Source organism: Xenopus laevis, chromosome 4S (assembly GCF_017654675.1).
Source record: "Xenopus laevis strain J_2021 chromosome 4S, Xenopus_laevis_v10.1, whole genome shotgun sequence".
In the NCBI taxonomy this organism is placed as follows: Eukaryota; Metazoa; Chordata; class Amphibia; order Anura; family Pipidae; genus Xenopus; species Xenopus laevis.
This window is the reverse complement of record NC_054378.1, coordinates 119,888,569-119,902,867: the sequence shown is the minus strand read 5'-3', so window position 1 is coordinate 119,902,867 and position 14,299 is coordinate 119,888,569. Positions and strand designations below refer to the sequence as shown.

The window sequence follows — 14,299 nt, the reverse complement described above, 5'->3', positions numbered from 1 at the left end:
TGAATGAGCCCCGAATATAGTCCAGTGCAGGAGCAGGTCCTTGTTACATAGGAATACAGTGCAATGATGTGTGTGTCACTAAACTAGGTGTAAATCTCTGATGTACATTGATTATAATGATTGTGCAACTGGGAGGAGTCTGCACTGAAGTAACTGTCCCTAATCAGGGGGTATAGACTTAGGGTAGAACTGCACAGGCAATTTTACCTGCGATACCTTCCGTTCCCAGGCGCGATGTGACTAATCACAGGAGTCATGTTCGATGCGTCTAATCTAATGTAAGTAATACAAATGTCACATGTAGAAGCCGATTGCATCCGACAACTGTCAGATGAAGATGCAACATGCAACATTTGCATCTGACAGTCGCCTCGGATGTAATCAGCTTCTACGTGCGACATTTGTATTACTTACATTAGATTCGGCGCATCTGACGTGACGTCTGCGACTAGTCTCATCTAGGGATGCACCAAATCCACAATTTGGGATGTGGCCGAATCCCCCAATCCTTTGTGAAAGATTTAACCGAATACCGAACCCTAATTTGCATATACAAATTAGGGGCAGGAAAGGAAAAAAATTGTGAATTTTATTTTTACTTTTTTTGTGATGAAAAGTCACGTGATTTCCCTCCCAGCCCTAGAATTCTGTTCAGCCAGACACAAGGATTCTGCAGAATCCTGCTGAAAAAGGCAGTATCCCGAATTTGGTGTATCCCTAGTCTCATCGCTTCGGAATGGAAGGTATCGCAGGTAAAATCGCCCGTGGAGTTCTACCCTTACTGTCCATAAATAAAGCGTAAGCTATGAGGACACGGCTCAGGCGTGGGCAAGTTGTAGCCCTTCTTATATATGTGCACAGCCTGCTAGCGATTTGCAAGTGGGGGTTGCCATTGTGCTCTGTAGAGGAATCCTCCAAAATCCTCAATCTTAGGGGCATATTTATCAAAGAGTGAAGTTAGAGATCGCCATAGTCTGCTAGAGTGAAATTCCGCACTCTCCATTCATTTCTATGGGATTTTTTAAACAGTATTTATCAATCAATGATAAATACGCCTTTCAAAATCCCATAGAAATGAATGGAGAGTGCGGAATTTCACTCTAGCAGACTATGGCGATCTCTAACTTCACTCTTTGATAAATATACCCCTTAGAAAGGAGCGGCTGCAGAGTTGCACAATATGGCTGCTTTTTCACAAACTAAGAATCCCCTGCACACACTAAAGCTACGCCCTTCATATAATTCAAGTCTATTTAAAGGGAAACTAAAGGGAAGCCAAACCATGCTTATAAAGAGGGTACATGTTCCTTATCTTTTGGGGTTCTTGACAATCCTGTAGTTTGTACACAAGTGCAGCATGTGAAATACATAAATACAAACAGTCCCAGCATTCTTAGCAGTTGTCCTGGGAGAGGCAGCTACTGCGGATATATATCCAAACTCTCCCAAGGGACAGGAGAGACCTGCGGGGGTTAATAAGGCCTGAATGCAGCTTTATAGGGAGGTCAGAGATTTCTCTAGAGTCTGGGGGGGGGGTCCCTCTATCTCACAGCAGCGCAGCTATAATACACCCCCCGCATATACAGAGGCAGAAAAAGGTATTGAAAAGCTAAATACTGGTTGCACAGTATTCACTGAATATTTATATGAAGAAGTGGCAAAAGTAGTTTTTTTTTATATATTTTACATTAAATATTAGATTAAGTCAGGAAACATTTACACTTTGAGTACTAAATTGCCCATTCTGAAGTTGTTAAAAAAATATCTAAAAAAAATGACCAGTGTCGCTTTGCAAAAAGACATGTGCCTGGCCTTCCTCCGGTACAGACCGTTAACCCTTCAACCCGAGACGGGCCAGCAATACTCCAATACATTGCAGGATCCCTTCTGGAAGTGAAAGCGTTAAAAAGAAAGACAATTTTACTCGACAGCCGTTCCACTAATGTCTTGAGCGACCCCCTTCAAAGGCATGATGCTCTTCGTGGGCTGAAAAGAGAAAAAGAGGAGAGGGAATTAGTCAATGGCAAGTTCAAACAAAACATAAAGGAGCAGCAAAAACAACAATCAGTATTTGTGAGCAGAAAGTGTGACCAGGGGACCCTATTGCTTTATTACTCAATAATAGTAGTGTATATATATTGTAGTATATGGAATAGTAGTAGTATATGGTATAGTAGTAGTGCCCTAAATATTTGTTGCTAGCCCCCCTCGAAGGAATGGCTTGGAAGTCACCCTGTGATATGGACATGAAACATTGACAGGGAGGTCTGTGTCAGGCAGTCAGGGTGTTATTATTGGGCAAGAAGCCCATTTATATAATGTAGTGCCCCTTTGGCAGCGATCACCAATCAGGAGTAAGCACAGTTTACATCAGAAGCAGATTGGCTTCAACTCGCATGCTACTGGCTGCCAGAGCTGGGGAAAAAAAAAAAAAGATGGCAAGCTAACGGGTATGGTAGTTATTAAAGGAGAAGGAAAACCATTTTACACTTGGGGGTGCCAAATGTTAGGCACCCCCAAGTGAATGTATTTACTTACCTGAAACCCTGGGCCGGTGCTCCTATCAGCAGAAAACTGCACCAGCCCAGGGTTATACCAGTGAGCACCAGGGAGCGATTCTCTTCCGGCTTCTTCTTTCTTCTCGCGGCTGCACATGCGCAGTAGAGGGAAGTGTCGAAATTTAACAAAGGAGTAGATATTTTGTTCAACTGCACATGTGTCTGCTCCGGGAAATTTGAAGAAAGAAGAAGAAGCCGGAAGAAGATCCCTCCATGGTGCTCACTGGTATAACCCCGGCCAGTGCAGTTTTCTGCTGATAGGAGAAGGTAAGTAAATAGAATTACTTGGGGGTGCCAAGCAGAAAATGCCTCTCCTCATTTAATCACCATTGAGAACAGTGAGAGGCAGTAAGGATGCACCGAATCCACCATTCTGGATTCGTCCAAACCCTTCTGAAAAGATTTGGCTGAATACCAAGCTAAATCCTAACTTGCATATGCAAATTCGGGATGGGGAAAACATTTTTTTACTTCCTTGTTTTGTGACAAAAAGTCGCGCAATTTCCCTCCCCTGGTTTGAATATGCAAATTAGGATTCGGATTCAGTTCGGCCTGGCATAAGGATTCGGCCAAATCCAAATCCTGCTGAAAAAGGTCAAATCCCGAACCGAATCCTGGATCCAGTACATCCCTAGTAAGGAGTGAGCCCATTTGCCAACCCTTAAGGTGGCCATAGACGTAACAATTACGATCTTTCTTGGAAAATATATTTCCAAGAAAGATCGTTCGTTTCAATACACACGTGTACAGCTGAATCGTCACATATACAGGTAGATATACATATAGAAACAATAGAATTCTACCTGTATCTGACGATTCAGCACTAACAATGGCCAATGTTTGGGTCCCTTCAAAGGCACCCGATCAAAATTTTCCGTCCAGCACGATCGACCGATATCCAAGTCTTCTGCCGATATCGGTCGGCTCTTTATCCACCATACACGCAACGAATATCGGACGAAAATTTGTTTCGTACGATATTATCTGTGCGTCTATGGCCACCTTTAGACTTGGAGCCCATAACTGTATCTGATAAGCTGCTTGACCTGCCATCATGTTTGCCTTGGATTTCACTACATTGCTCTGGAGTACAAAATAGAGAAATTTAATTACTTACCGTAATTTCTATTTCCAAGTCACCTACCATGGCAGCACTCACCAACATGAGTATTCCCCGCCCCTCAGGTCACTGGACAGGAAAGGGTTAACTCCCAACCCTATAACATCCGCTCTGCACCGCCCCCACCTTGTCTATGTTTCTTAGCTTCAGAAGGGAGGGAAGTTGGTGAGTGCTGCCATGGTAGGTGACTTGGAAATAGAAATTACGGTAAGTAATTAAATTTCTCTATTTCCCAAGCCACCCATGGCAGCATATCACCAACATGAGAATTTCCAAAGCCAAAAGAAGGGAGGGACCACAACTGATGCTTAACATTTATTATGAATGCAATACAGCTTGCAAAACCTTTCTCCCAAATTTAGCCTCTTGGGAAAGAAAAACATTTAACTTATAATGCTTTATAAATGTATGCAAGGAGGACCATCTTGCAGCCTTGCAAATTACGTCTGGCGGCGCTCTGGCTTCCGCCGCCCAGGAAGCAGCCAATGCTCGAGTAGAGTGAGCCTTCAAGTCTCTAGGTACCTCTCTGCCTGTTTTGTGATAGGCGAACACTATGCATTCAACGATCCATCGACTGATAGTCGCTTTAGACGGGGCACAACCTCTTCTAGGACCCCTCGGAATGACAAACAGTCTTTCTGACTTCCTCCACGCCTGTGTACGGGTCAGATAATGAGATATTATTCGAACTAGGTCCAACGTATGCCACTGTTGTTCACGCACTGTTTTGGGATCTGGACAAAAGGAGGGCAAAGTTATCTCCAAATTCATATGAAATTGTGATACAACCTTCGGAAGAAATTCAAACGCTGGTCTCAAGACCACTTTATCTGGGAACACCACCGTATCAGGTTCCTTCGCTGAAAGAGAATGAATTTCCCCTACTCTGCAGGCTGAAGTGATCGCCACCAGAAATAAAGCTTTCAGAGTAACATGCCAATCTGAAGCCTTTTCCAACGGTTCAAAAGGAGCTGCCATTAAAACCTTTAAGACTAAAGGCAAATCCCATGGAGGTACCCCTAGTCGTCTTATTGGACACACTCTTTTAAGTGCATTAAACAGGCGAATGACCAACGGATCCTCCGCCCATGATCTTTCAGTTAATGCCGACAGTGCCGAAACTTGTCCTCTCAAAGTGCTGACACTAAGCCTTCTCTGGTACCCAGCAAAGAGAAACTGCACCAACTCTGACGCCCCAGGACATCTGGGATCAAATCCTTTATCTTCCGCAAATTTGACAAAACAAGACCAGACACGATAGTATTGACTTGACGTAGAGTGCTTTCTAGATTTCAACAGCAATTCTATCAGATCTTTGTTGAGGCCTATCCCTGATAACCTCTGCCTTTCAACTTCCACGCCCTCAGAGACAGGTGGAACACCTCCTGAAATGGAACTGGGCCCTGCATCAGCAGATCTTTCATAACTGGAAGTTTCATTGGAGGCTCCACTGACATCTGTCTTAGAAGTGGAAACCAGGGACGCCTGGGCCAGAATGGGACTACAGCAATCACCTGTGTCTCCTCTTTGTCTATTTTCTTCAATACCCTCCAAATTAATGGAAAGGGTGGAAAGACATACCCGAACATCCCTCTCCAGTTCTGATTTAGGGCATCTATTCCACTGGATATCCGGGACGGGTACCTTGAAAAGAACCTCTTGCACTTGTGGTTGTGATCCGAGGCCATGAGGTCTATCTCTGGATTGCCAAATCTCTTGGTAATGGTCTGGAACACAACGGGATTCAGGGACCATTCTCCTGGCTCCAAGGAATTTCTGCTTAGGAAATCCGCCTGCACATTCATTTTGCCTGGTACAAAAAAGGCTACTAAACCTCTTAGGTTTGATTCTGCCCATGACATGATAGTTGACAGCTCTTGTATCAACCGCGCACTCTTGGTGCCTCCTTGTCTGTGTACATATGCCACCGCCGTGGCATTGTCTGAACGGATTTTCACCCACCTGTGTGTTATCCTCTCCGAGAAGGCCAATAGAGCCATCCTTATTGCCCTCAACTCCAATACATTGGAAGGAAGATGAGAGACTTCCCACTGCCCTTGAGCTGACAGATCGTCTAACATGGCTCCCCAGCCTGTTTGAGAGGCGTCTGTTGTAATTGTGACGTAGTCTGGTTCTGTCAACGGCATTCCTCTGGTTAGATTTCTCGGGATCAACCACCAGTCTAGGCTCGCCATCACCTGACTTGGAATATGAAGAAGTCTCTTCAGATTTATGGGATTGGTCGACCCTGAACCCAGAAAAAATATTTGAAGGGGTCTCATGTGCCATCTTGCCCAACGTACCATCTGAATGGTGGAGGAAAATAGACCCAGAATTGACATGCAATCCTTGACGGACACTCTGGTGAGCTGTTGAAAGGATCTCACTCGGTCCATGATGTATGAGACCTTCTGATCTGGAAGAGACACTATTCCTTGAAGAGTGTCCAAGCTGGCTCCCAAGAAAATTATCTTCTGAGTTGGCACCAGATGACTCTTCTGCCAGTTTATCACCCAGCCGAAGAGTTGCAGAATTCCAATCGCTTTGTCTCTGTTTTTTACAGCTTCTTCTTCTGAGTTGGACACCAGAAGTATATCGTCCAGATAATGGAAGGCTGGGACCCCCTTCACTCTCAGTAAAGCTATTACTGTTACTAAGACCTTTGAAAAAGTCCTTGGAGACGTGGACAGGCCAAACGGAAGGCAAGTGAACTGCACGTGTTGTTCCTGAAACACAAACCGCAGGTATTTTCTGTGTGGACCGTACACTGGAACATGAAAGTACGCGTCTTTGAGATCCAGATTTACCAACCATGCTCGAGGCGGAATTGCTGCAATTATGGATGTCAGGGACTCCATCTTGAATTTTCTGCAACGTATGAATTGATTTAGTGGACGAAGATCCAGAACTGGTCTGAAGGCCCCTGAGGATTTTTTTACTAGAAAGAGTTTGGAGTAAAACCCTCTCCTTCGTTGCTCCCGGGGTACTGGTTCTACAGCACCGGTCTCTAGCAACTGATCCATATATTCTTGGACTATTTCCTTTGCACCTTGAACCTTCGGCACCAAAGAAACTCGATACACATCGTATCTTGGGATCCTGGAGAATTCGAGATGGTAACCTTCTCTTATAATCTCTAAAACCCAACGATCCCGAATATTCTCGGCCCAAACCTCCTTGAAGAGTGCTAGACGCGCTCCTACTGCACAGGTTTGAGCCGGCCTGATCTCATTGTGTTCTGTGTGAGGAGGAGCCGAACCCAGTTGCCTTTTTTGCCGGTTGTCGTGGCTCCCCTCTAGAAGATCTCCATGGAGACTGTCTGCCTTGAGACCTCCCAGGTCTGTACTGCCTTGAGTTACGAAAATTCCTATTCTTAGGTGATTCAGCTCTTGGCCCATGACGTCTGAATTTCCTCTCTTGTGGAAGAAAAACACTTTTCCCACCAGACACCTTTTTAATAATTGAATCCAGACTCTCACCGAACAATCTGTCTCCTTCGAAAGGCAACTGACACAAATTGGCTTTAGAGGCAGTGTCTGCTGACCAGGACTTCAGCCATAGTGCTCTCCTTGATGCTACTGAAAGAGCCATTGACCTCGCTGCCAACCTGACTAAATCGATGGAAGCTTCTGCCATGAAATCAGTAGCTATCTTTAGATCAGACAACATCTCTCGCAAGACTGATCTTTTGACATTTGAAGAAATGGCATCTTCTAGATTGTTTACCCAGATCTTCATCGCCCTAGAGGTTGAAGTTAGTGCAACAGCAGGCCTGCAAGATGCCCCGGCAGAGACAAACGCCTTCTTCAGATCCAATTCCATCCGCTTTTCCATCGGATCTCTAAACGCACCCGCATCGTCAACCGGAAGGGTAGTTTTCCGAGCCAATCGAACCACTGCCGCATCAACTTTAGGTGGATTATCCCACAACTTTGCATTAGGCTCATCCACAGGGTATTTCTTTGCAAATTTACCTTGAATAACCACTCTCTTTTCCGTCTTCTTCCACTCTGAGCTAATTAGCTCCTTAATTGAGCCATGAACCGGAAAGGTAGAGGAACGCTTTTTTACAGACGGAAACAACTTGTCTGCAGAAGAACTCTTTGGTGTCTCTTCCGTTAAGCTTAATGACTTCCTAACTGCCTTCACCAGACTCTCTACTGTGGAGGCATCAAAGGCAGACTCATCCTCAGAAAAAATTTCACCTTCTTCTGATAAATCCGACTGATCATCCGCCGGATCATAATATTCCTCTTCTGAAATGTCCGAAAGGGACTCATACAGCATTTCCCGAGACCTCTTAGGCCTCCTGCTTGAAGAGGATGCTTCCTGCACCCCCTGCACCACTGCTTGCTTAATTAGGGACACTAAGGCATCCAATTGGGGTGCTGTAGAAGTTTGAGGCTCAGCCGTTAAGGGTTGCTCCGCCACCGACTGCTTTCTTGCTTGTTGACTTTCCACCTTCTGTGCTTCAGTAGAGGCAGAGAGGCTAATAGGAAAGAAACAAGCACCATTAGCCTCCACTCTCCCCCCAACAATAACTCTGTTATCGTTTGCTTACCTAGAAACTTTTGGCTGCACTCCTCTCCCAGAGCCAGACTGATCCATGTTGTCTGTAACCTATGAGACAGGCAACAGTAAGCACTCTTGCGTCCAAAAATTGAGAATTTAAGTTCCTTCATGCTCACCAACACACCACGCTTCACTCCCAATTCCGTCGCGCGTCGTGACGTCAGACGCCGGCGCACGCGTCCGTCCAGAAATAACGCGCGACCGGAACTGACGCGCGACCAACATGACGCGCGACCGGAAATGACGCGTACATCCGGCCGGTGGAACGCAAGAACGCCTGGCTCTGGGAGGAAAATGACGTACTTCCTGCGTCTGTTAGAAGCGGTTTTCAGAGGATCCGCACTTCGCCACCAAACAACACGGCCAGTATTTAACTGTGGGCCTGATAGGTGGAATGTGACCCAGCCATTGGTCCTTCTCCACCGCGATCCCCTCCGGGGAGCATATGGGAGGCATCAGGGCAGAGAGAGAGCAGAGAGACCCTGGAAGCGGTAAGCTACACACGTGACCTGGACAGGAAAAAGACAAGGTGGGGGCGGTGCAGAGCGGATGTTATAGGGTTGGGAGTTAACCCTTTCCTGTCCAGTGACCTGAGGGGCGGGGAATACTCATGTTGGTGATATGCTGCCATGGGTGGCTTGGGAAATGTAGTTAATACTCCAGTCAGACAGACAGACTGGACTGGAGTAAGTGTAAAGTAGGTAATGCTGGGGAAGAAAATAAAATCACAACTGTTAATTAACATGAGCATTGTTCCTACGTGACACATGCCAACAACCAAATATTTGGTTCATCTCTACAGACACCGTTTAATAGAACAGCACAAGATTCTTATTATGGACTAATGCCAATAGCTTTAATGTGGCAAACGTGTAACATCATATGAAGGTCACACAGGCATATTCCATGCAGTGCAAGTACAGGCTGTATTCAGTGTCCCAGACTGGAACTCACGCCTCGATTGGAAGACGCCAGTTTGTTAGTCATCAGCTAGAGGCTAGAGGCCAGTACTAGGGAATAGCCATTCACGTGCCAACAAGCACAGGCTGACTCGGAAAACTGTGGCCATAATCACACAAGGAAGACTTACAATCACACACAAAGTCATGGACTGGGCACGGAGCATCAAACACTGTTTATGGAGGTCGCCATGTTTATTGCATAAAAATAAACAGTGTGTGACTGAAAGCATTTTTATTTGTCAACTAGGTTATTCAAAGAAATTGTGAGAGGAAGATTATAAGCAGTAGACAGTTAAACCCATAGCATAATGAACACAGAATAAAAGTAGAAGACAAAGGCTGCTGCTGTTGGGTGGTAGGGAAGAGTCTCTACTAATTTAAACAGAAAAAATATGAAGGAAATATGGATAAGAAGGATGGCGACAGCCTGGAAGGGTGAGGCAGTGAGTTGGCCAAGATTTCTAGATCCCATACCTGTACAAAAATGTTGAGTATTGTTTTTATCAGCCTCCAGACAAGTCAGAGAAAATGAGAGGTAGAAAAGATCTTTGTGGCCCAGTAATCTAGTGTAAGGCCAGAATGTACTTGACCTTTAAACAGGGTGGCCATTGGCATGCTAACAGAATGGCTGGAATAGTGAGATTTGTTGACCATGAAGCTGCCTTTAGTATAACAGAAATACGAGAGCTGAGAACAAAATATTTTACTTTTGTATCATTTGGTTTTTGAATTAAGACCAACTAAATAATATCTGTGACTATGCCGCATCACAACATACGAAATGTTAATTTTTAGGGCCAACCACGGACAAGTCTCCACAAGCAACACAGTAGGGATTTAAGGAAACCAATCAACCCGGCCAAGCAACATTCTTGTCCCAAACTATCTCCAGACGCCAAAGGCTTCTATAGTTTTACAGACAAATGGCTTATTGTTACCAACCAAGGAGCCAAATATCTTGAAATAAATGTGGTTATTGCCATCCCCTGGGCAACAATCCCAGCCATCCTGCACTTTAGTCTGTACCCCCCCTCCACGACTTCAAGCTACTCTTGTAACCCCAACATTTGGAACCCCATCAGCTAATGTAGGAAAATGTAAGAACAGGAGCAACAATTTAACAGGTTAACCATTTAAAAGCAATGTAACTGGTTATTAGGTTTAGTAGAGCCAAGGCAAACCCCCAATGGTTTGCGGGTGCTGTTCTCTGGGATTGGGGGTGCACAATCAATTGGTGAAGCATATAGGAATAATGGATCAGCACACTCCTTTTCCAATATCCAACTTTTTCCTTAGCCAACGTCTCGGTCCCACTTCTGCAATCATTTTCTAGTAATAGCACATTCCAGAGAACAGCACACCCAAACCATTTCACATAAAGAGAACATGTCTATTACTTTCTGTTCATAGGGGCCTAAATCCCTATTATATGGTCCTATATGTAAAACACAAAACCCAACTAACAGTCTGTGCTATAAAAGCACTTTGTTTACGGAGATGGAGAACAAACTTATCTAACGAGGACACTTACTTTTAGCCTGTACTAATAATTTATTAACAATATTGACAGGAAACCGCCCCCCTCATACAGTTAAAGGATCATTATCTGACTCTAAAGGTCCGATGTGAATGTGAAGAGCCTTCCAAAGACAACACAAGTGCATAAATTGGGAAAGGGGCACTAAACTGGATCAGTGCACTGGGTCGGAACTAGGGCTAAGCAGAAGAGGCACATGTCATCCCTCTGCCCCTCCCCCATCATCCCTCTGCCCCCAACTCCCGCTGGCATTGCACACATGTAATCGCACGTTAGTGAACTCCCGCTAACTCAGCATAACACTGGCCTATGAGAGATGGTGGCAAAAAAAAGATCCAATCCTCAAAAATAATCCACGAGAAAAGCGGCAATGTGGGAAGAGCAGGGATTAGGATTCTAGTTAATAAAGTGTAAATTGTGTGTAATGTGAAGGGGAAAAACCTAAAAACGTCCTTTTCGCGAAGCACAAGTTCATCTTTCAACAGAACAATTATCCTTTAATTAGAAAGCAGACGTTGCCACAAAACTATACAAAGTTACACCAGCCCTTCCTCAGTGTAGCGATATATATATATATATATATATATATATATATATATATATATATATATATATATATATATATATATATATATTATATATATATATATATATATATATATATATATATATATATATATATATATATATATATATATATATATATATATATATATATATATATATATATATATATATATATATATATAAAACAGGAAGACGCGTTTTGGAAAATGAGCAACAGGAAGGTGGCGTTACTTACGTTTATAAAATACAGCTTTGAAAGACGTGTTTGGCAGAAGTTCATATATTTTCTCTAGGACCGTTGCTTCAGCCACAACAGAGGCGTTCCCATTCCAGACCTGAACAATATCTTCCCGGTCACGAACACTCACACTGACACCGATCACTTCATCCTCTAACAAGAAATCGGCAGGTTAAGATTCGGCCAGATTACATGTTAAATACGGACACACATAGTGGCAAACATTGCTGGGACATTGGGGTTCACACCAGGCCGGATCCTACACAGGCTGATTGAACGATAAGCTGAAGGCAAAATATTCAGCAATATAAATGAAAGGCATGAACCCCCCAATGTGTTTTTATTCTGATTTCTGCATGTTGCCCCCAATATACCAGTCTCAATATTATAAGCTACAGGTTTATGAACTACACTGCCTGAAAGGGACGTACGGTGCCCATCAAAAATCATTACATTGAGCCACTCCTGGCTGTTTAGTCAACTGTCAGATTTTTCTGTTGCTGAAAAAAAAAAACCTTCATAAAAAAAAACCCTACCCTACATTGATCCCCCTTCCTCCTCCCCAGCCTAGCCGCTACCCCGGGCAAATGCCCCTAACTCTTTACTTACCCCTCTGTGCAGATTCAGCTGAATTCACGGGCGCCATCTTCTTCTCTTCGGTAATCTTCGGAATGAGACTCCGAATTATCTCAGAAACTAGCGATAATTGCAGAAGTGCCGCTCTCATTCCGAAGATTTCCTAAGCGGCTGAAGATGGCGCCCGTGAACTCGCCTGGACAGAATCTGCACAGAGGGGTAAGTAAAGAGTTCGGGGCATTTGCCGGGGTAGCAGCTAGGCTGGGGGAGGGGTCTGGGTTTTTTATTGAGGGTGTGTTTCTACTTTAAAAGATGGCACAGTTAACTTGATAACACAGAAGCTAGCTCTGAGATTGTTTTGTTTAACTAGATGCTTGAGGACTGTGGGGCAATAGTAGTATAAAGATCCAGTAGGCTGTTATCTGGAAACCCATTATCCAGAAATTTCTGAATTACGGGATGGCCTTCTCCCATAGACTCCAAATAGTACAAATTGTTATTTCTCTGTAATAATATAACAGTAGTTTGTATTTGATCCCAACCAAGATATAATTAATCCTTATTGGAGGCAAAACCAGCCTATTGGGTTTATTTAATGTTTACATGATTTTCTAGTAGACTTAAGGCATGAAGATCCAAATTACAGAGAGATCCATTACCTGGAAAACTCCAGGTCCCAAGCATTCTGGACAATGGGTCCCATACCTGTAGTATCTCCCGCATATTGGTGGCGCACACCAACAAAGGACAGAGCTCAGGGAAAGAAGGGGGGGGAGGAGGATGGCTTGACTGTTCATTTAAAAACAAATTATACCAAAATTAAGTAAAAAAATATTAGGCAAACGGTTTATTTTGTATGGAGAAATCACTTACCAGGTGCACAGCGATCTGTAAACTGCTCACCAATAGTAGCTAGCAATAATTCTTTCCAAACCAAAGACTGAAGGAAGTAACAAAAGAGAAAAGTAATAGCAGTTTTTAAGACAAAGTTATCAAATGGGATTGCACATATATTAATACTGTAGCTGTGGCAACAATGACTCAGTAGTGATCAGCGAAATTTTGCTACAGGATTCACCGAAAAAAAAAAAGGAAAGACACCAATAGATTCCAATGGTTGAAAAAAATTTGCGCACGTCAGAAGAAAAATTTCACCTATAAACTTCAATACATTTGGCAAATTTTTCACAAAGCAAATCGTGTCAGATTCGCCATCACTACTCATCAGCTGTAACCTGCCCACTAGATACTCCTCCTTCTTGGCTTCATAATAGAATTGAAATGAGATGGTCACCTTAAGGGCAGAGACGCACGCGAAGATTCGGGGAGATTTAGTTGCCCGGCGACAAATCACCTCAAACTGCCTTGCCGCCGGCGGGATTGCACTCTATGCACTTCATTTTCAGTAGTCGCCCGAAGTTTCCTCATGAGGCAACTTCGGAAAACGAAGCGCTCCAAGTGCCATCCCGCCAGTGATTTCGATTCTAGCCGGCAGCAAGGCAGTTTGGGGAGAGTAGTCGCCCGAAGAAGAGGCGATACGTTGCCGGGCGACTAAATCTCCCCGAATCTCCAACCATGGATGTTGCTCCCAGTAGCTTCAAAGCAGGTGATTATTTTTGAATCCCAGGCTTGGAGGTAGGTTTCGGTTGTGTAGAGGCTGGAGTGAATGGATTCCTAACCAAATATATTGGAAACTTTTTTAAATTTTCGCACAGCCTCTTTACCCCATTTTAAGTTTTAAATGAACTTGTCTGATGTCGGGAATGTTTAAAATCCCATGGGCGGATTTGTTCATTTAGTCTGGCCGATGGACAGACATGGGACAATTTAGTTGCATGAATAGGAAAAAGTAGAAACAAAAACCCAATAATTTATAAAGCATCAACATATTATATATTATACAGTGTTGTACAACAGAAGGGTGAATACAGGAAACATAAGTACGGATCAATAAAGGGGACCCTTCTCAACAGAACTCATTTACAATTTATATTCTTTATGTTTAAAGAGGTGAGTGACCCCCCCATAACCCAGTTGGCAGAGAATAAGGAATGGTCAAGCTCAATAGCCAAGGCTCCTGACTCCCTGATGGACAGAGGCAATGCCACATTATGAGCAAACATTGGCATCTTAATTTAACATCAATTACTACTAAAGAAAACTGATCAG

The 14,299-nt window shown here is 43.8% G+C and overlaps 1 protein-coding gene across 1 annotated transcript in view; it reads right to left on the bottom strand.

The window, feature by feature from the left end:
- Nucleotides 1-599: 599 nt before the first annotated feature.
- eif4e3.S (eukaryotic translation initiation factor 4E family member 3 S homeolog) overlaps nt 600-14,299 on the bottom strand; it is a 29,305-nt gene continuing 15,605 nt past the window's right edge. Inside the window, 3 exon segments of the mRNA NM_001091890.1 lie at nt 600-1,986; nt 11,552-11,707; nt 13,004-13,070. Of these exon segments, the coding sequence (NP_001085359.1) occupies nt 1,940-1,986; nt 11,552-11,707; nt 13,004-13,070 (270 nt within the window). The 3' untranslated portion in view covers nt 600-1,939.